The sequence below is a fragment of the Elgaria multicarinata genome, chromosome 5, assembly GCF_023053635.1.
Source record: "Elgaria multicarinata webbii isolate HBS135686 ecotype San Diego chromosome 5, rElgMul1.1.pri, whole genome shotgun sequence".
NCBI lineage: Eukaryota > Metazoa > Chordata > Lepidosauria > Squamata > Anguidae > Elgaria > Elgaria multicarinata.
Window position 1 is genome coordinate 44,449,464 of NC_086175.1, and position 22,755 is coordinate 44,472,218.

The following is a 22,755-nucleotide window of genomic DNA, read 5'->3' on the forward strand; positions in this document are numbered from 1 at the left end:
TTTTCAGGGCCTGCTGGCAAAGGGTTTCCAGCTGTGTTTTCCTGGCTGACTTTAATGAGGTTACAGGTGAGAAGGTCACTATTGGACTCACAATGGTTTACCACCAGCTGCTTCTGCCCTGGTCTGGACTATTCTTTAGCCACAAATCATTCTGTTAACTTTTCTGCAATGCAAAATTACTAGCTTTTCATCCTAAAACACACATTAATTACAAAGCTCCTACTTGCCTTTTTTATTTTTTATTTATATAATAATTTGTATCCTTCGTCTTCAGCAACTCAGTAAAATAGCCCTCACAATGGCTATCAAGTTTGAAAACTAAAAATCATACAAGCTAAAAACTTTAAGCAGCAAAACTTTGTGCATTGGCACACAAAAAATCAGGTGCAGAGACTTTTGTAAAATGCAACCTTTCTAATAAGTCAACAAACGTACTAGCTATGTGACTATCCAAACCTACTTTAAGTTATTGGTGATACATGGCAAAAATAATACTAATAATCTACTTTGACATACAAAAATTTGGATCCATTCAATATAATCTGGTATATTACTTTAATTTAACGTAGGTATAAAGGTATGTAATGACTGAGGCATCAAATGCTTTCCATTAAATAATTAAATATCATTGTTTATAGCTTACTTTTCGATCATGCAAATTCTTCTTTTGGTGCTCCCAAACGATATTCACATGTATAAATTACACATTTGTACATTATACATAATCCATTAAAGATGTAATCCCCGCAGTCTCAGAGACCAAAGCAGCAGCAGCTTCATTTAAAACATTCCACTAATGGAACTAGATGTTTACTAATGGGCAGTTCGATTCAGATTGTCTCATAGGATTCCTGGTGACGTAATGCAAGTGCCTACTAATTGATTTGCTCCAATAGGGCACCCAATTGCCATTCAGATACAAGCCTGAAACCAATTTCAGTGTGGTTCATCTCCAGCATCTTCCAAATATATGCTCACAAATCCATATTGCACGAACACCAGACAATTTACCTGATTGACTCAAAAATAAGGATGCCTTACGGTCAGATTATGAAACAATACACATGAAAGGCATCTGTACATGACTGTTGACATACATTGTATGTACAGTCTGTATAAGGAAAAAGTGGAGCCAAGCTTCCCCCCACGCTGCCGCACCAGATTCACTCTTTGCAAAATGTTTATCCAAGCACTAGATGACTTGCATATAAGGAGAACATATGGTAACACATTTGAACCCTCTGTAGATAGAAAAAACGATTGTATCAATCTGATATCAGTGTTAAATATACCTCAAGAAAGACATACAAATAAAATACCTGGAGAAAACTATTAAGTAAAGCATCATTTGCAAGTTTAAAAAATCATACTTTTATTGAGACATTCCCTTTTCCAGTTGCACATATGTCATTGGGGTCAATAACACCTCACCAAAAGTTAAAAAAAACCCGGCACAAATGGTATGCAGGGTCTAACTATAAGCAATATTATTGTAACAACAACAACAACAACTCTATACTGCCCCATAGACGAGGCTCTCTGGGCAGTTTACAAAGATTAAAAACATATTATAATAATAAGATAAAAAAATAGAGTATACAAGTTTAACAACTATTTACATATACCTAAAAACAATATTGAGCAATCAGCACTCCATCTAGAACAAGTTGAGCACCCTTCAGCCGATCAGAAGAACCACCCACTAACAACAACTCAGTCTTGTCTGGACTGAGCTTCAATTTATTAGCCCTCACCCAGCCCATTGTCTCAGCCAGGCACCGCTCTAGCACATCCACAGCCTCACCAATAAAGATGAAAAGGAGAATTAGAGCTGCATATCATTGGCATACCGATGACAATGCACTCCAAATCTCCGGATCACTACACTCAACCGTTTCATGTAGATGTTGAACAGCATAGGAGAAAGAACTGACCCCTGCAGAACCCCATACCGTAGAATCCACGGGGCCAAGCAATGTTGCCCAAGCACCATCTTCTTGACCCTCCAAGTAGGAGCAGAACCACTGTAATGCTGTACTTCCCATTCCCAAATCAGACAGTTGTCCCAGAACTCTGCTTGTCTTTCTTCTGACATAGGTCATCATACAGGGAGACCAAGGCTGTTTCCATGCCAAAACCTGGCCCGAACCCTGACTAAAATGGATCCAGATAATTGTCTCATCCAAGAATGTCCTGAGCTGGGCAACCAATCACTCAAGGATCTTGCCCAGGAATTATTAAAATTTTCCAGGTCTAGGGAGGATTTCTTCAGGAGTGGTCTCATCACTGCCTTTCAGGTGGCCCGGGACCACTCCCTCTCACAAGGAGGCATTAATACCTCCCTAGCTCAGCCTCTCTGCTGGTTTTTATCAGCCAAGAGGGGCAAGGCTCCAGCATTGAAGTGGTTGCACAAACCTGTCCACGCACCTTGTCCAGGGCAGCTACATGACAGCCATGGAACTGTCCCAACATGTCATCAGCCCAACACATGTAGTGGGTCATACATGTTTTTTTGCAACTGGACATGGAGATGGTAATCTAAAGGTGTGGAACTTCTTTCAAAATCCTGGCTGATCTGTGGAACGCAGAAATGACACGGTTGTTCCTGAGCACCATCTCTTGAGTAGAGCTCATATTACCCCAGAGTTGAGAGCGATGAAACAAAATAGGAGACAGCTTGAGTGCAGATGGAGAACTAGTGGATGCAATTGATTCCTTTGGTTTCAATGAATTCCCACCCCCAACCTCAACTGGAACCTGTCCAGAGATCACTTCAAATTATTTTTCTGCTGCCCCAAAATAGTTTCCACCTTCCAGCACTAATGGTGCCATATATACACACACACACACACACACATACATACATACATACATACATACATATATATATATATATATATATATATATATATGCCCAATAGGAATGGATTTACCCCAAAAGTTCTAAGGGTAAAAACATCTGCTTTCTCTAAAATAAAGGGGCTCCTCAAAATGCCACATGGCAATTCGCATCTCGTCATGTTTAAATACTACCTGGAGCATGGAGTTGTGGAAGATAGACATGAACTGTTTAAAGACTTAAACTCTAAAAGCTAGCAAGCTTTTCTTTTCCCCAGTTGTTGGTAGACAAAAACTACCCCTTTTGTGAATATCTTACAATATTTTTTTTGCACGTGTAAAGTTAGTGCAGTAATCTTACTTCCCACTTAGCTGGGAAACTATTCTTTGAACATTCCTTTTGATTCCTAGTAAATGTATACACTTAAGCAAACATTTTCATTACGGTAGTGTAATAAGCATAATCTTAAAAACTAGGGTTCAGTATCTCCTGAAACTCACAAGTGCAACCAATTCATGTCCCATAGTTTTGCATCCAACATGTATATGCAAGTCTTAAGCAAAATATTAATTATGCGTAAGTAAAATATCAATATTAGCTACAACTCTCTGCTTGACATACATTTTACAAGGCAATAAATTGTCTCATCTTAAGACTGCTGAACACAATGCTTGTTCCTTGATAACTAGGTAGTAAGCAGCAAAGGCTTATTAGAACCATCTTGGATGGACACCTTGCTGAGAAAATGAAGAATCAGGATAGTTTCACATGACATTAAAAGGCATAACTGTTCTTGATTATGGAAATATTGTCAAAAAGGAATTATCATGGATCTGTTTCACAAAACAGTTTTGCCTACAACTTAGCACTTTCTGTTTTGTTGTTTATTCGTTCAGTCATTTCCGACTCTTCGTGACTTCATGGACCAGCCCACGCCAGAGCTTTCTGTAGGTTGTCGCCACCCCCAGCTTCCCCAAGGTCAAGTCTGTCGCCTCCAGAATATCATCCATCCATCTTGCACTTGGTCGGCCCCTCTTCCTTTTGCCTTCCACTTTCCCTAGCATCAGCCTCTTCTCCAGGGTATCCTGTCTTCTCATTATGTGGCCAAAGTACTTCAGTTTTGCTTTTAATACCATTCCCTCAAGTGAGCAGTCTGGCTTTATTTCCTGGAGTATGGACTGGTTTGATCTTCTTGCAGTCCACGGCACTCTCAGAATTTTCCTCCAACACCACAGTTCAAAAGCATCTATCTTCCTTCGCTCAGCCTTCCTTATGGTCCAGCTCTCGCAGCCATAGGTTACTACGGGGAATACCATTGCTTTAACTATGCGGACCTTTGTTGTCAGTGTGGTGTCTCTGCTCTTAACTATTTTATCAAGATTTGTCATTGCTCTCCTCCCAAGAAGTAAACGTCTTCTGATTTCCTGGCTGCAGTCAGCGTCTGCAGTAATCTTTGCGCCCAGAAATACAAAGTCTGTCACTGCCTCTACGTTTTCTCCCTCTATTTGCCAGTTATCAATCAAGCTAGTTGCCATAATCTTGGTTTTTTTGAGGTTTAACTGCAACCCGGCTTTTGCACTTTCTTCTTTCACCTTTGTCATAAGGCTCCTCAGCTCCTCCTCGCTTTCAGCCATCAAAGTGGTGTCATCTGCATATCTGAGGTTGTTAATGTTTCTTCCTGCAATTTTAACTCCAGCCTTGGATTCGTCAAGCCCAGCACGTCGCATGATGTGTTCTGCATACAAGTTAAATAGATAAGGTGAGAGTATACAACCCTGCCGTACTCCTTTCCCAATCTTAAACCAGTCCGTTGTTCCGTGGTCTGTTCTTACCGTTGCTACTTGTTCGTTATACAGATTCCTCAGGAGGCAGACTAGATGACTTGGTATCCCCATACCACCAAGAACTTGCCACAGTTTGTTATGATCCACACAGTCAAAGGCTTTAGAATAATGGATAAAACAGAAATAGATGTTTTTCTGGAACTCCCTGGCTTTCTCCATTATCCAGCGGATATTGGCAATTTGGTCTCTAGTTCCTCTGCCTTTTCTAAACCCAGCTTGTACATCTGGCAATTCTCGCTCCATGAATTGCTGGAGTCTACCTTGCAGGATCTTGAGCATTACCTTGCTGGCATGTGAAATAAGTGCCACTGTACGATAGTTGGAACATTCTTTAGCGTTTCCCTTTTTTGGTATGGGGATATAAGTTGATTTTTTCCAGTCTGATGGCCATTCTTGTGTTTTCCAGATTTGCTGGCATATGGCATGCATCACCTTGACAGCATCATCTTGCATTATTTTAAACAGTTCAGCTGGGATACCGTCGGCTCCTGCTGCCTTGTTATTAGCAATGCTTCTTAAGGCCCATTCGACCTCACTCTTCAGGATGTCTGGCTCTAACTCACTGACCACACCGTCTGAGCTATCCCCGATATTATTATCCTTCCTATACAGATCTTCCGTATATTCTTGCCACCTTTTCTTGATCTCTTCTGTTTCTGTTAGGTCCTTGCCATCTTGGTTTTTGATCATACCCATTTTTGCCTGGAATTTACCTCCAATGTTTCTAATTTTCTGGAAGAGGTCTCTTGTCCTTCCTATTCTATTGTCTTTTTCCACTTCCGCACATTGCTTGTTTAAAAATAATTCCTTATCTCTTCTGGCTAACCTCTGGAATTTTGCATTTAATTGGGCATATCTCCCCCTATCACTGTTGCCTTTTGCTTTCCTTCTTTCTTGGGCTACTTCCAGTGTCTCAGCAGACAGCCATCTTGCCTTCTTGGTTTTCTTTTTCTTTGGGATGTTTTTTGTTGCCGCCTCTTGGACAATGTTGCGAACTTCTGTCCATAGTTCTTCCGGGACCCTATCTACTAAATCTAGTCCCTTAAATCTGTTCTTCACTTCCACTGCATATTCATTAGGAATATTAGTGAGCTCATATCTAACTGATCTGTGGGTCTTCCCTATTCTCTTTAGTTTGATTCTAAATTGTGCAATAAGAAGTTCGTGATCTGAACTACAGTCAGCTCCAGGTCTTGTTTTTACTGTCTGTATAGATGTCCGCCACCTTTGGCTGCAAAGGATGTAGTCAATCTGATTTCGGTGTCGGCCATCTGGTGAAGTCCATGTATAAAGCCGTCTTTTTGGTTGTTGGAAGAGAGTGTTTGTTATGCACAGTGAGTTGTCCTGGCAGAATTCTATCAGCCTATGTCCCGCTTCATTTTGTTCTCCTAGACCATGCTTACCTGTAATTCCAGATGTCATTTGACTGCCCACCTTAGCGTTCCAGTCTCCTGTAACGAAAATAACATCTCTTTTTGGTGTATTATCCAGTAGGTGCTGCAGATCCTCATAGAACTGATCTACTTCTGCTTCTTCAGCATCTGTGGTTGGGGCATATATTTGGATCACTGTGATGTTAAATGGCTTACCCTGAATTCGAATTGAGATCATTCTATCGTTTTTTGGATTGTATCCAAGCATTGCTTTAGCTACTTCATTATTAATTATGAAGGCTACTCCGTTTCTTCTGTGATCCTCTTGTCCACAGTAGCAGATCTGGTGCTGATCTGATGTGAAGTGGCCCATTCCGGTCCATTTCATTTCGCTGACACCCAATATATCTATATTTAATCTTGACATCTCGCCAATAACCACGTCCAATTTGCCCTGGCTCATAGATCTTACATTCCAGGTTCCTATGGTGTGTTGACCTTTAGAACATCGGATTCGTCATTCACCACCAGCACCGTCGGCCGCTAGCCATCCTTTCGGCTTTGAGCTAGCTGCGTCATCACGTCTGGGGCTAGTTGAACTTATCCTCTGTTCCTCCCCAGTAGCATTTTGACCATCTTCCAACCTGGGGGTCCCATCTTCCTATGGTATACCGACATATCTTTGGTTGTACTGATCCATTTAGTTTTCACGGCAAGAATACTGGAGTGGGTTGCCATTACCTTCCCCAGGGATCGTATTTAGTCTGACCTCTCTGCCATGACCGTCCCGTCTTGGGTGTCCCTTCACGGTTTAGCTCATGGCATTCTTGAGGTGCTCAAGCTCCAGCACCACGACAAGGTAACGATTTCTTAAGGTAGCAAGCAGATCGTATTAAAGCAAACACAAAACCCAATCACCATACCAGAAAGGAAGAAAAAAAGCAAGCTTCATAACTGCATCAAAAAAGCAAGCTTCTTAACTGTATCAAAATGACTGCATGAATCAGGGGTTTAAATAATATACTTCATTTATGAAGTAAAATCACACACATGTCATGGTAGTTCAGTGACAACCAAAACTCTCCCTGCATCCAATCACACGGATTATTAAGCTGCAATAAGGCTATTAAAAATAATCAAAAGCAGTGCCTCACAGATCATCATCATTTATTTATATCCTGCTTTATCCTCCAAAATGAAGCCCAAAGCAGCTAGACGAATATTCAAAAAGTTCTGAGCCAGAAATGCAACTTCAATTAGCTCAATTTTAAAATATTTTATTCCTTGCAATTTAAGAGTACAGTGTGTGTGTGCACCACCTTTTCGCATTTGTATACCATTCAGCCTACTGAACAAATATGATTTCTTTAAAATGTTTTCCCTGTGTTAACGCACTCCCAGAAGACAACTTAATTCTCTCAACACATGAAGATTTAACTAAGGTTCATACAACTTCCTCCATACTCTCCAATAACCTCACTTCATATTTTCATTTGAGCTCCAAGTGATTTTTCTTATTAGCTATTTTTAAATGAGGTTTTCATTAATTTGTTATTCAAAGCATTCCTACAAGGTCTGCAATAGATTGGGAGGTGGGGTGCAGTGCTGTACTGTAACTATTCATAAGCTTCCATTATTATTTTCCACGCAAAACTACACAAGAAACACATGGGCTAGTAACAATTTAAATTAAACAAGCTAGGAAAATGCACCAGGTTGACTACGTATAAGCTAATAACTGCACATTACAACCCTTCACACATGTATTTGAATCCTTATAAGCCCATTTAAGGAAAAACATAAAGTTCCTATGAGCAAAATATGGAACTCCACATTAAAGCCTTCAAACCTATCCTGAAGCATATCTATGGGGCCAAATCAGACATTATTTTAAATGTGTGTCTAGCAGCTATTAATTCGTTATTAATTTGTGCATTAATAATTTATGACACATTAGTAGTCCCTTTGGTAATGTTTTCCCTGGCTAGTCACCTAGAGGCAATACTTACTTCCCAAAAGGAATGAGTCAAGTAACCATTTACAAACCAGCTTGTAAATATAATGATACAGTTACTCAAGATAAGCCATCCTTGGAGAAAAGAAAAGATACAAATACAATTGGTATATAAACAAATAACAATACTGATAGCTTAATTGCTGTCACCAGTGGGGGGATATTCATGAATTGGGTGTGATAAGTCAAAATGCTGGGGAAAAGGCCCATCTCCATTGCAAAGCACAAGAGGCCACGTGGCAGAAGAGGTCATGTGACAGAAGAGGTCATGTGACAGAATAGCATGGCTGCCAAACTATTTCCCTGCCGCTCCTACTGCCTCTCCCAAGCATTCTACAAGCAACTTTCACCAGATGGTGTAATATGGAATACACAGGAAGAAGCTATATACTATGTTTTAATTTGTAAATGTCAAGTATATTCAGCTATACCATAAACAGGTGAAAGGAGTGCCTAATGAGCCATCAACGTACAAAAAAAATGTGTGGTACATGCTACAAGGCTAGAGAATTGAAGAACAGCGCTAAAATCTAATGTATATTCCTCGGAAAGCTCCAACTGTTTATCCTATATGTACCAAGAGGCTACCATCACCTCCAACTCCACCAATCTCTAAGCACAAGTCAGAAAATCATGTTTGTGCAATGTAATCCTAAGCATGTTTACAAGTAAGTGTGCATACTATTGCAGCCTTAGACAATTACCTCACAGGGTTTTACACATCTCTGAAGAGAGATAAAGGAATTAAATTACCTTTTGCCAACTAGTGGGCAATTAAATCTAGATCCACACTTGCATATTAATTCTTAGCATAGGCACACAAGTTATGTTTGTACCATCAAGCAGCCAGGCTAAAGGGATAAAGGAAAAATAACCTTGCTCCTAAAATTAAGCAAGCAAGCTCTTCATCACCAGCTTGGATTCAGGGACACTTTCTCCATCTACTCTACTGCAAGTGCAATTTTCCCCATTTTCATTTACTAAAGCATTTTATTCCCCCCCCCCCATTGTTCTTAATAGAGTACAAACACAGACAAAAGAAACCCTCATGGCTAAACATTAAAATACATTGCTCTATATTCCTGAAGCTTCCCCCATGTAGACAAAAACATTGCAAATTAATGAGCAGACATTTCAGTGCAATACTTGGTCCATCGCCCATCTTAAGCACGTTAAGGCAATGCGCAGTAAATAACACAGTGTTACATCCGTCTTTGGAGATCACAAAGAACTGCAATTAAGCTTTTGTGTTCTTGAAGATACATTATGGAGATGCATTGCATCACCTGCCCTCTCTAGGGGTTTGTTGAGATTACTGCAACAATAATGTGTCTACCCCTTTGCAATCAAGTGCCACTTTATCCATTATTTATTGGTATCCCTATACATAAATTTCAGGCATAAATATTCCTAAATTCTAACAAGTTGGTATGAAAATAATTGTGTACAGACATTTTAGCACATTTTGTAAGGATGCAAAAGACAGATTAAGGTCCAAATCAAGAATGCCTTTTTTGGCATTAGGTTTTCTTTGATATAAAGGCCGGGGAAGGCAAAGGCAAACCACCCCGCTATAAGGCCTGCCAAGAAAATGTCAACGAAAGCTGGTGTCCCTCCAAGAGTCAGTAATGACTCGGTGCTTGCACGAGAGGTTCCTTTCCTTCCTTTCTTTGATAATCTTTTACACTGTAAGCTTGAGGACAGGGACTGTCTTAATATTAATTTTTGTAGGCCACTCTGAGAGCCTTTGTTTGGGCTGAAGTGAGGGGCAAAAATACTGTAAATAAACCTGCATACCCAAATTGCTATGTAGTCATATTGCCTACAGCTGTATCGTATTCACCTATTACCACCACACCCAAAAACATTGGTAATGTGTAGGGCTGCATTGACTGAAACAGTCAACACAAAACTCTTGACAGTAATCCATAACTTTTCTCCAGATTAATTCATGGCCCCTGATAACAATCAGTAAGAAATCTGAGCAGGGAACCTTGGATGACCCAAAACTGTACAGACCACATTGGTGTGGTCTGTGCCAAATTTGATGAAAAGTAAGTTCTAAAAAGTATTTTCTTTCTCAAGAAGTATGGCTGTGAAGAGAGATTAACATAAGAAGAGCCATGCTGGATCAGACCAAGGGTCAATCTAGTCCAGCACTCTGTTCACACAGTGGCCAAACCACAAGCAGGACACGGGTGTAAAAGCACCCTCCTGCCCATGTTCCCCAGCTCAGGAGTAGTAGCCATTGATATCCTTCTCCTCCAGGAATTTATCCAACCCCCTTTTAAAACCACCCACATTGGTGGCCATCACCACATCTTGTGGTAGTGAATTCCATAGTTTAACTATGGGTTGTGTAAAGAAGTACTTCCTTTTATCTGTCCTGAACCTCCTACCAACCAGCTTCATGGGATGACCTTGGGTTCTAGTATTACGTGAGAGGGAGAAAAATGTCTCCCTATCCACATTCTCCACAACATGCATAATTTTGTACACTGCTAGGTTCAGAAAGGTTATTCCAACTAGTTTTGCAATATGTAGATAACTGTAGTGAATCAATGCTTTAAAAGCCTATTAGTCAATTGATATCTCTTTAATCTCTTAACCCTAAAAACAAAGTGAGATAAGGAAAAAATGTGTGAGCCATTTCTATATGCTGCCACCAACTCATTTCACATACGATGAAAATAAATGAAGTTGGCCTTAAATACAAACATTTTCTTTTCAAAACTGGCAAGACATTTAAAAGATAAAATTCTATTGATGCATTTAATAAGTGTTTTTGTATGTTATATGGATCGTGTCATAGTTTAGTCACTAGCAAGCACAGGACTTACTTGCATCTAGGTGGAATCAAGAGTTTCCTGTGTGTGTTCTGTTCATTTTTATTTTTATTAAAACATTTGTATCCAGCCCTATATCACTAGGATCTCAGGGAGGAGTACAGATAAAATCAGAACAATGTAAACATAAATATACACAGCTTAAAAAGTATTAAACTGTTAACAAATTAAAACCCACATAAAAAATTTAAAATCAATAAAACAATTAAAACAAGGGTGGCCGTGGAGAATTTAGCCCTCAAAGACTTTGATAAAGAGGCTTGTTTTAACTTGGCATCAAAATGAAGCCAGTGTCGGCACTAGCTTCCTGACTGTTACATCCTCTAAACCTTCCTTGGCATGTTATAAAATTTCATTAAAAAAACAATTTAAAAAGCTTGAGACTTTTTGTTCTTGTACAATAACCAACATGGTATAAAAATTAAAAGCTGGTAAGATTAAACACCAGTACATGAAAACCAGTTTATAATCAATATAACACTAGAAAATTCAGGCAGAAACCAACAGAACTCTAATTCTCTGAACAGGTTTGGGAAGACAGGAAGATCTGAATGAATTTCCTGAAGAGAAATCCATTCCATAACCATTTTGCTAAGGTAAGGCCCTTCTTCTTCACAATTCAGATGGACACATGATCTTCAGCAACACTCCCAGAGCACATGGGTGGTTCCTTTAAGTACAAGTGCCCTCCGTAGGAAGGTTTCTTCCTATCTACTTTCTCCACACCATGCATAATTTTTATACATCTTTATCATATCCCCCTGTACTCAGCTTTTTCTAAGCTAAAGGATCCACCTTTCCTCATATGGGAGTTGTTTTCCAGCCACTTTATGATTTGGTTGCCCTTTTCTGCACATTTTCCAGGTCTACAATATCCTTTCTGGTGAAAGGATATTGAACAGAACTGTACATAGTACTCAAGTGTGCACACACCATGGATTTATATTAAGGCATTATGATATTGGCATATAAACAAGTGTTCCATCCACAAAATGTAAAACTCCTGGCTTAATAAACCACAATTTATTGAGCTGAGAAAAAGAATCTAGGGCCGTTTCTACAGCTGCCTTTTTTCCTTGCATCGTTCCTGTGCATCCAAATGCCACACAGGGGATCCCGTGAGCAGGCAGGGATGATCCCTCCATTTTCCTGGGATAAACCTTTGGTGTAGAAAGGGCTAGCTTACATATACACACTTGTTTCAGTATTTCAAGTCTCTTTAAACCAGTTTCCAGTTATATGTGTATGCATGCAGCACCTGGAGAAATTCCCTCTTCTTCACAACAGTTAAAGCTGCAGGAGCCCTGCCTAGCATGACCAGATACAAAAGAGGGCAGGTCTCCCGCAGCTTTAACTGATGTGATGAAGAGGGAATTTCTCCAGGTGCTACATGCATACAAATGACACCTACTGAAATTCTCTTTTCTATACAACAGGTACCTTTTCATATGGTCACCCTAGCACGATTATACTTGTGAAACTGTTACATATAATGACACAATATTTTGTTTTATGTCAATTAGACCCCACACAATGTTCTTGAAGATGTCTGTATTTTACATCGTGTACTGTTGACCCTGATGACTTATGTGCACTTGTTTTATTGAAAAGGGCACGTTTTCTATTACGGCATGATTACTATTTTTTTACTTCAAAGAGTGTTATGTTTAATACTTTCCCCCAGGTATTTTATTTGCATATCTCTCTTGGGATATATCTGACCACAAAAACCAGATCCCAAGCTTCTGAAACAATTAATTTTCCTATTGACAAAGGTTTATTAAAAGTTCCTGCCTTAAGATATAGGCAGAATGCAAAGGAAGTTTAGTATATGACATTTGTCTATAGGTAAATATTTTTTCAAGGTTCTACAAGTCTTTATTGGCATGTTGGCTATAGCTATTGTGAGGAAAGCCTCCTGTTGCTACTGAAAAGTAGCAAAGACTTTCTGGATTTTTCCAACTACAGATTGCGTTTCAAGCCTGTTTCCCACCAAAATCTTATAAACATGGATCTATAACCCTTTGCAAAGAAAAAAAAACCAAAGTGTTTCTTCTCTTTGGCTGCTGCCTGGTTGATTTAGGATGCTTTATCATTTTTTAAAAGCTTCTTTCAACACTACCAATAGGAAAGTGGGATATATTTAAATAAAAATGGCATGATAAATCCAAACTCAGCCCAAATACTCAAAGCTACTTTTTACATTATAATGCGAGCTACATTTTACATTATATCCCTCTTTTCCTCCCTTAACTCCACTCCTATGATGTTTAAAAAGCAGCTTCAACCCTCAGACTGTCAATCCCTTGGGGAGAAATAATCTGCTGAGCCTCAGCATGGGTGTTTTGTTTTAAGAACCCAAACCCTGTTGGCATTGGGAAGGGGCAGGGGGAATGTTTACCTACTATAAAGATCCTGAAAAATTCTTTTTAACCATTTCTATCCTCTACTTTTATATTTTCCCTGTTTGTACACAGCAAGGTCTTTGATTCAATACATCTTTTGTGACATAACACTGAGTACTTTTCTATTACTTCTTCCTTCCATTTCCTGAACTAGAAGGTTCCAAGGCCTAAGAACTCAAAAGACAAAAGATGCTGCAGTGGATATGAGATGGGTGTGCTGGGAGAGTGGTAGCACATGTTAACAGTGACCCTGTTCAGACAACACGCTACGCCTCAGTAATTACGCATTTTGAGCTAACCATTATGGTTTAACATGTTGTGTGAACCATGACTTAGCGTGTCATATGAACCATTCCTAACCGTGGCGGCTATAGAACCATAGTTTAATAATAATAATAAAATAATAATAAATTTATTTCTTGCTTGCCTCTCCATTTTGATCGAGGCAGGGAACAACAATAAATGATAAAATACATAATACTCAATTAAAACATATTATACATTGTTAAAAACATCCTAAAAAAAATCCTAAAAACATTTTAAAAACCTCTTAAAATTCCACTGGATAGGCCTGCCGGAAGAGATCAGTCTTTATAGCTTTCTTGAATGCTAGTAAACTGTTAAGTTGACAAGTCTCCTCCAGCAGCCCATTCCAGAGTCTGGGAGCAGCAGAAGAGAAGGTCCTCTGGGTAACAGTTGTTAATCTAGCTTTTGCTAGCTGAAGTAAATTCTTCCCAGAGGACCTGAGTGTCTGGGGCGGATTGTACGGGAGAAGGCGATCCCGCAGGTAGCCTGGACCCAAACCATGTAGGGCTTTAATGGTGATAACCAACACTTTATATTTTGCTCGGAAACTAATTGGCAGCCAGTGAAGAGATTTTAGAACATACTAACTAACCATTTGCTCCAAAGGGGTTACCAGCCTAACTCTGAACAGGTCCAGTGAGAGTCATTTAGCTGCCTATGATTAGTCAGTCATATTTTAATACAATATTCCCTAGCTTTCCTTTATTTCCTTTATATTATTTTGAAATAGATAGACACAACAGTTTAAGACAAAAAAAAATTTTTTTTTTCATTTAACGAAATCTTACAATTACATAGCTACAACCTATGCAGAGGTAATTAATTCTCCATAAATAATCAAGTACTGCACCACAGAATTCCTAAAGAAAGGATATAAGCACTTCCTACTTGGAGAAACTGGTCTGGCCTAATTCACAAGATCAAGTGACCTGACCGAAGATCAAGTGACCTCACCGATACTGACACAGTTTGTCTTTGGAGTGATAAGAATCAACTGCTCTCTCATGTTTAACAAAATAATGTGAAGTCAGAATTGTCTTTGCTTGCTTTGAGGACACAAAGGATAAAAGAGCAGCCATTGACCAAGGCTTCTTTAAATCATCTTCGCTAAGGTAACAACAGATTGCTCATACTGAAGAAAATATTTCCGTGAGCCTCCGATTATTTTCACATCAGCGTGTAAGCCATCCCTATTACATCATTCCCTTTTTCAGGCCAGAACTTAGACAATATGCATAATTTACATGTTGCTTTGGAAGGCTGAAATATGAATCGAACAAAAGAAGCCTTCACTATGAATTAACTCTCACAAGACTTCTAGAAAGCAGCAGTTATTATGAGAACTAGAAGAGTCATCCCTGATTCTAATGGCACATTTCCTGTTATAGCTCAAATCTAACATGCCAATTACTTCCTAATCATTAGCGTGTGCTGGGGTCTCTGAATGCACATGAGAAGTGTTTACAGCAGCTGTTTTTGGAATGACACTTTTTCTTTGTTTTTATTCCTCTGCTTTAAAGGAGAAAAGAAAGCAAACAATCATATATTTTCTTTAGTTGCCTTTTACAGACTTTGGATGTCATGCCATCAATGTCAAACTAGTCCCTCCAGGTTATAGTAACTGGAACAAAACAAAACATAGCCCAGAATACTTGGTTTGAGCTTATCACCCAAAATAAAAGTTGCCTAGTTTACAAAGGAAAAAAATCAGAATCTCTCCAGAATACATTGCAGAGATAAACATGGCAAACATCAAGACAAATGCCACTGCAATCCCACCTAAGCTTCCAGTGTTAAAATGCTGAGAGGCATATAGCCACAGCACCATGATTTTTTATTGAGCTGAAAATTACAGAAGTAGATAGGGAGAAGGCAACTGGGAGTCAAGAACTGCAATGCCTGTTTGCACATAAAAAAGCTAGTACAGAGCAGGGGAAGCTCAAGAGGCACTGAGTGCTTGCAGAAAGTTCAAAACAAGCTCTTTACGATTCTATACATTACATGGGCAAAGAGTTACCCCCTTGTCCTCTGTCTCTCTCATTGAAACTAAAGGAACTAGGAACAGCAGCACAATCTGGGAGACCGCCATAGCATAGCTCAGTGGGTAGAGCACCTGCTTTGCATGCAGAAGGTCCCAGGTTCAATCCAGGCATCTCCAGGAAGAGTTAGGAAAGGAAACTGCCTGAAACCCTGGAGAGCCACTTCCAATTGGTTTCAATAGTACTTGGCTAGATGGACCAATGATCTAATTCAGTATTAGGCAGGTTCCTATGTTCCTAAACTGCAGGATTCAAACAAGGGTGTCTCTCAGGATTGTGAAACAGATGAAGGAAAAGCTGTGGGAGATGGGGAAAGATGCAACAATGGGCATTTTATATAACTAGCACTTTTTCATTTTACACAATAAATGAAATCATTTTCCCACCAAGAATTAATCATAAAAGTGATCTTGATAGGCTGGAGTGCTGGGCTGAAAACAACAGAATGAAATTTAATAGGGATAAATGCCAAGTTCTACATTTAGGAAATAGAAACCAAAAGCACAGTTACAAGATGGGGGATACTTGGCTCAGAAATACTATAAACGAGAAGGATCTTGGAATTGTTGTAGATCACAAGCTGAATATGAGCCAACAGTGCGATATGGCTGCAAGAAAGGCCAATGCTATTTTGGGCTGCATTAATAGAAGTATAGCTTCCAAATCACATGAGGTACTGGTTCCTCTCTATTCGGCCCTGGTTAGGCCTCATCTAGAGTATTGCGTCCAGTTCTGGGCTCCACAATTCAAGAAGGACACAGACAAGCTGAGCGTGTTCAGAGGAGGGCAACCAGGATGATCAGGGGTCTGGAAACAAAGCCCTATGAAGAGAGACTGAAAGAACCGGGCATGTTTAGCCTGGAGAAGAGAAGATTGAGGGGAGACATGATAGCACTCTTCAAATACTTAAAAGGTTGTCACACAGAGGAGGGCCAGGATCTTTTCTCGATCCTCCCAAAGTGCAGGACACGGAATAATGGGCTCAAGTTAAAGGAAGCCAGATTCCAGCTGGACATCAGGAAAAACTTCCTGACTGTTAGAGCAGTACGACAATGGAATCAGTTGCCTGGTGAGTTTGTGGGATCTCCCACACTAGAGGCCTTCAAGAGGCAGCTAGACAACCATCTGTCAAGGATGCTTTAGGGTGGATTCCTGCATTGAGCAGGGGGTTGGACTCGATGGCCTTGTAGGCCCCTTCCAACTCTGCTATTCTATGATTCTATGATCTTTTAAGACACTTCACAAAATTGAACAGAACACAAAATCCAATAATCCAAACTCAACTCTGTGCCCCACATCATGATCTTTTATGCACCAATCCACATTCAGCCCACACAAATATATGCACCTCTTTCTTGTCATGTGTCACAAGCAACCTATCAGGTATTATCAATGTACTGCACACTAAAAGTACTTGCACAGTTTCAGCCACTTATGACTCCAAGATCTAATTTAAGATACTCCATATAGAATTGCTGAACTGGCAGTGCATTGTTCACAAGTTTCTGCCCCAAGTTGAGGATTACCAAAACTATTTGATTTTATTGGAACACTTAAATAAAGAGAGTTGGTTAGCAAAAGAGGAAACAGGAAACAACTGAGTAAAACCACAGACAACCTTTTTGCTAAGTCCAAGCCATTTACCTAATTTTATCCTCACTTTCCATGCTTGTTTTATTGCCCTAAGCATGTCCAACATTAATCTACTTCACATCTATTTGTTCTATTGTCTCTTAGAGAGCAGAAAGACTACACAATATAAACACAGGAAAACATGCCGAGCAGAACATTTCAGCCCCATTCTGCAATGAGAGAAGGAACACTGGTGGACAAGTCTGTACATGCCATTTAGGTGAGAATCAGTTGACCTCAACTCAGTGAAGAGAGACTCCTCTCTCCATATTCTAACAATACTCTACTTTCTAGACAAACAGCAGCTTTGCTCCCCGTGCTTCAGCCATACTTAACCATTTGCATCACCTGAATCATAAAACTTGTGCAGGAGGTTTACAGCTCCTGCTTTACATTTAAACTCAATTCATATTCCAAAGAACAAGCTTTGAAATTGTAGTTTGCCACAGGACTCTTAGTTGTTTTCACTTTGCCTTGCTATTGCTCCAACAACCCCCAGGTTACCCATTATTTCTTTCTTCTTGCTATTGCACCAACAACCCCAAAGTTATGTTATTTCATGTTGGCCAATCCATGCTCATTTTGTTACCCTTAAATACTATGTGGCATATATCTTTCCCCTCCCCTCAAGACACATTTGTAAACTGACTCTTTTTGTTTAGCAACACACTCTGTGCTAGTCGATTTCTTTGAAAGCAACACTGACAACAATGGTAAACTTGACCTTGTACATCTCATACAAACACCTTAAAATCACAAGCACCTTAGCATGAACTGACACAGTTTCCTTGCCAATATCTGTGGACAAGTACATGTAAAAGACTAACAACCACAGGCCTTGACACTACCTACATTAACAAAATTCCCCAACATCTTTCATTTCATAGAGCAAAGGCTAATTTATCATGGCCAAATGAAGATATTGAGACTGAATCTATTTGTGCATAGTTCAGTATGTAACAGAGCAATCATGCAAGTGCACCCATAATATCCCCAGTTTTCTGCTCAACTGGTAATTTTAATAAGAAAGAGGTGCCAAAAGTGAGATTACTAGTAGCACAGTATCCATGCTGTCCATTGAGAGTCAGGCATACCCTGAACCATAGCACTGGTTTTGCTACATACCAAACTCTGTGGATTCACTCAACCGCATGTACCAATTTGGTTACAGGAATCAACCCCAAAGACTTCCAAAAGGCTGTTGGGTTTTGGTTTTTTCATACAAGCTCATCTTGAAGCAGCTTGTTCTCATAGGCTACCTGAACCATTAGCCATACTGTATTGCTATTGAATATGTCCAGCTCCCAAACCTTAGATAAGTGAGAGAAACACCCATCCATCCAAATTTTACCCCCTACAACACACACAAAACAAGCACACAGAGAATCACATACTAATACAAAAGTGGTGCATGCACAGGGAGCTTCATAGTACATGGGTCCAGTGCATACATATTACCAAAAGAACTGTCTACATCAGAAGTATTCCACCAGCATATACAACTTCTTTCCTAGTTGTATATATTGATAGCATATTATTGACAACAAAGCCTGTTCTTTACATTGCCAAAACACTTTTTGTGTATATGGGCCCAGCAGTACTCAAACCTAAATGGTTTAATAAAACTGTAGACAGTCAACTCAAAAAAATGTGCTATTTAGCTCAAACCATTGTCAGATTAAATGATTTGATTTACAACAGGATATAAATTCACGCAACTTCCTTTTTTAGGGGGAGGGAGCAGGAAGGGGACACACCCAAGGTGATGCAAGCTTCACAGACAAATATATTACAGAAAATTAAAAACAGGTATCAGAGACAGGTATCAGAGGGTCAGGTATAAATCACTCTCAAAGTCAGACATATATTGAGTCATTTTAACATTGCATAGGCCTGGGTCCTTTTGTTTACAGCAAGACAAAAGCCACTTTGTATTACTGGTGCTCACACAGAAGCAAAGTTCTTCTGAATACAACTTGAAGATTACTGTATACCAAAAAAAGTAAATACCAAGCCTCATGGAAGATTTCCCTATAAGGCTGCTTCCATTTAGGAAACACCATGTACATGGCCATGTGTGATAAACTCACATGCCTCTTTTTTGCTGTGTATACGTAAGATGGAACCCACAACTGGCCATATAGGAAAACTCTTGTGTAAGCAACAGCCTTTAGGACTGGTTAAAGGGCAGGATTAGTAGTACTGGGTCCACACCACACTAAATGCACTTGGTCATCTCATGTTGGTTTTTGCCTATTATCTGTACTTCCTTAGGCTGGGCCTTTATATTTCACTCTTATAAAATGCATGATGGAAAACTTAGTCATGTGGGTGACTAAACATTACACAGCCATGAAATCCCAATATTTGTTTCCTTTACATAACAGTAGGGAGGAGGGTATCTTTGCTTTTAACTCAACCTTTGTTAAAAGCAAGACTTTTCTCAGCATCTTACCTTCCCCTCATCTGTGTGTGTGTTTTTCTCTCCTTCCCACCAATCCAAAATCATGTTCTTGTCAAACAGGTTATTCTACGAATTTGGATTTTCTGCTCTCTAGACAGACAATAACCTTTCCTGCTCTTTTGCCCACTTTCTCCCCACCCTTTTACATCCACACCCTCCTACAGTTAATGACACTGAAGGTAATACAGTGCCAGTCTCCACATCTTAACACACCTTGCCGGATTCATAACAAAAGAAGAGAGAGGTTTTTTGGGTTTTTTAAAGAGCTATTAGAACATTTTCATTACAGGCAGGAACATTCCCAATTTCCCCATCCTCACATCAGGGTATTGACAGGGCTTAATGAACAGCAAGGCTGAACTGTTATGGGGGGAAATACGTAATTAGGTTTCCAGACATGAAATTTAGGATCAGGAACAACCTAGCTCAGTAGGTTTCTCAAAGGCCTTATGAAACCCTGTAGGTTTCTTGAAAAAGGCAAAGCTCAACGTCTTGACAGTTGTGTCACAAAGCCTCAGATTTATTTCCATTAACTTTTGTCTGCAAACCAGGGTGGCCTACCACCATCAGAGAAAGCAGGAGGGAGGAAAATGTGCACTTATTTTATTTAATCGAGAAAAATCTTTGACACAAACCTTATAAACTTGCCCATATGTGCCATTTCCAACCACTTCCACCAGCTCAAAAATCCCAGCAGGATCCTACACAATGAAGGTGTGGTGAAGGAAGGGGGGTGGGGGAGAGAGCGAGAGAGAAAGAAGACACAGGGGATTATATTTATAAGAAATCATTACTGACTCAATGTCTCCCTAAAACACACACACTCTGAAGAGGACTGTGCAGCTGTTGCGCCCTGTTTTTTCCACGCACATGCCAATACATGCAAACAAAGGAAAGCAGCCCAAGTCTGAACTCATCTCTTCCCACCCCCCTACCCACCCCCACACTCTCTCTCTCTCCGCCCCGTGGCTCTTACTCTTGGGGGAACAAAATGGGGAGCAGGCAAGCTGACCAGGAAGGTCTCCTAAGCTGCAGCAATTGTGGGCTTGCTTGCAAACCCAGCAGCTTCTTCTCCCCAGCAACACACAGCCACAACTCTTCCCCCCCCCCCCGGTCCTCTTCCTCCGTTTTCCTTCCCCTCCGCCCCAACCCCGCTCTGAACAACAAAAGCCACGCCAGGGGAGACGTCGCCCGCTTTTGTGTGGATAGCGGGAGAGGGAAGGGAAGGGGTCGTCTGCAAGCAGCCACCCGCCTCGCCTCAGCCCCCAGTCACACTCACCCGCAAAGAGGAAAGGTCGATGTCCCCCAGACTTTTTGCAGGAGAGTCGTTCGCCATTTTTCCTTGGATTTTATTTTTTTTAATTTCTTAAAAAAAATTGTCCTCAATAAAACAAAAAGAGGGCAAGCGCCACCACGCCAGGGTGAAAATATAAAGCGCCGCCCCTTCACACACAACAAGCCACACCAATACACACACACACAAAGCCTCTCTTCTCCTCTGGCTTCCTTCACTCCAAGATCAAACTCTTCTTCATTGGATGGATGGATGGATGGAGGAGAAGGGAGGGGGCGCTGCTTGGCTCCCCGGTGAAAGAGCAGACGGAGCAGATTACTCTTAGGATGGTGCTGCTGATTTATTAAAAAGAGCCCCTTTCCACCTCTCCCCCGGGTTCGCGCGAAGCTTGCTTTGAAGCGGGTTTACGCCATGGCGAAGAAAGAGCGGCTGTTCCCAGGACGCGTCTCTCGCCTCTCGCGCTCTCAGCCAGCCGCATCCAACATAGCACAAGAACCCGGAGCCGGCGGTAGGAGAAGGGCAGGCAGGCGGCAGCGGCAGCTCCTCGGCTTGCGCGCGCGCAGAACAGCTCTCGCCAACCCACCCAAAGGAGCACGCGAACAATAAAAACGCCACCCGGACGCAGTCAGTCGGTCTCTCCTCTTTCTCCTCCTGCTGCTGCTGAGCCCAGAGCGCAAAGAAACCGGTCACCAAAGGGGAAGCTTCCTCAAGCTTAAAGCGCTGAGCGAGGGAGACAAAGCGAGCCGACGAGGAGGAGGAGGAGGAGGAAAGAGGTGGAAACGGATATAAAATCTACTCTGGAGTCAGAGACAGCAAACAGCTCCCCCTTTCCTTCTCCGACAGGAAAACCCAGCGGAAACACACGCGCACCAAAGCACTTCTGGGTAAATGAGGGAGGAAGGCGGGTGGGAATCGTCTGTTGCTCTCAGTCAAAGTCTTGTCTGGAGAAATCTCCGGGTGAAGATCTCAATATGCAACCAGGGCGTGGCAGAGAACAATAGATAAAACTCCGCTCAAGTTAGGCGCAAAACTAGGCCCTCGTCGCTCCCCAGAAAATACGCGCTCACCCATCACCGCTCAGAACAATGCAAGCCCCGTAGAAGTGCTTTGGATAGAGAGAAAGGGTGTAGCGCAATCGATGGAAAAGGGATCACCAATAAGACTGACAATCCTGTTTTGGGAGGTAAAGTAACAGTAAGCTGCCTAATTATAGTGATGGATTGCATTTCCATCCCTGTTGCTAGGTGGCCATGACAGCATTTAGTCATGTCTTAAAATCAATTAGTTTTTAAAATATAAGCAGGAGCGGAAGGCTACAATGACTCGATATGCTAGCAGAAATCTAAATCCGTGTTGTCTACCTTTCTCCCCACATGCACCCCAAGTCATTCACCAGAGACTGTAATTGCCTTAGGCCTAGTAATACCTAACACTTTGGGGATTGTCCAAATCGTGGACAAGTTACATAATCATTCCTCTACTATCAATACTTAATGCAGTAATCTGATTTGGTAAAGGAAAGCATCCTGCTATGGGCTATCTGTTCACTTTGAATAAAAAATGGGTGCCATTTATTTATGTATTTATTTTTAAACTTTTACATCCTGCCTGTTTTCCAAAGAGTTCTAAGTAGCTCACAACGAATAAATTATTTAACAATTTAAAATACCCCTGTATAACAAAATAGTAGCAGAAAGAC

At 40.7% G+C, this 22,755-nt stretch overlaps 1 protein-coding gene across 4 annotated transcripts in view; it reads right to left on the reverse strand.

The window, feature by feature from the left end:
* The window catches only part of MAP4K4 (mitogen-activated protein kinase kinase kinase kinase 4), a 170,351-nt gene extending 148,993 nt beyond the window's left edge, over positions 1–21,358 (reverse strand). For 2 of the 4 annotated variants that reach the window (XM_063126235.1, XM_063126234.1), the window contains exons 1-2: positions 21,042–21,358; positions 20,398–20,463 (exon numbers count right to left, since the gene is read on the reverse strand). In XM_063126235.1, the coding sequence (XP_062982305.1) occupies positions 20,398–20,463; positions 21,042–21,098 (123 nt within the window). In that variant the 5' untranslated portion in view covers positions 21,099–21,358. The remainder of the gene's footprint in view (positions 1–20,397; positions 20,464–21,041) is intronic. The other 2 variants (XM_063126237.1, XM_063126236.1) reach the window with 1 other exon arrangement.
* Positions 21,359–22,755: the final 1,397 nt, after the last annotated feature.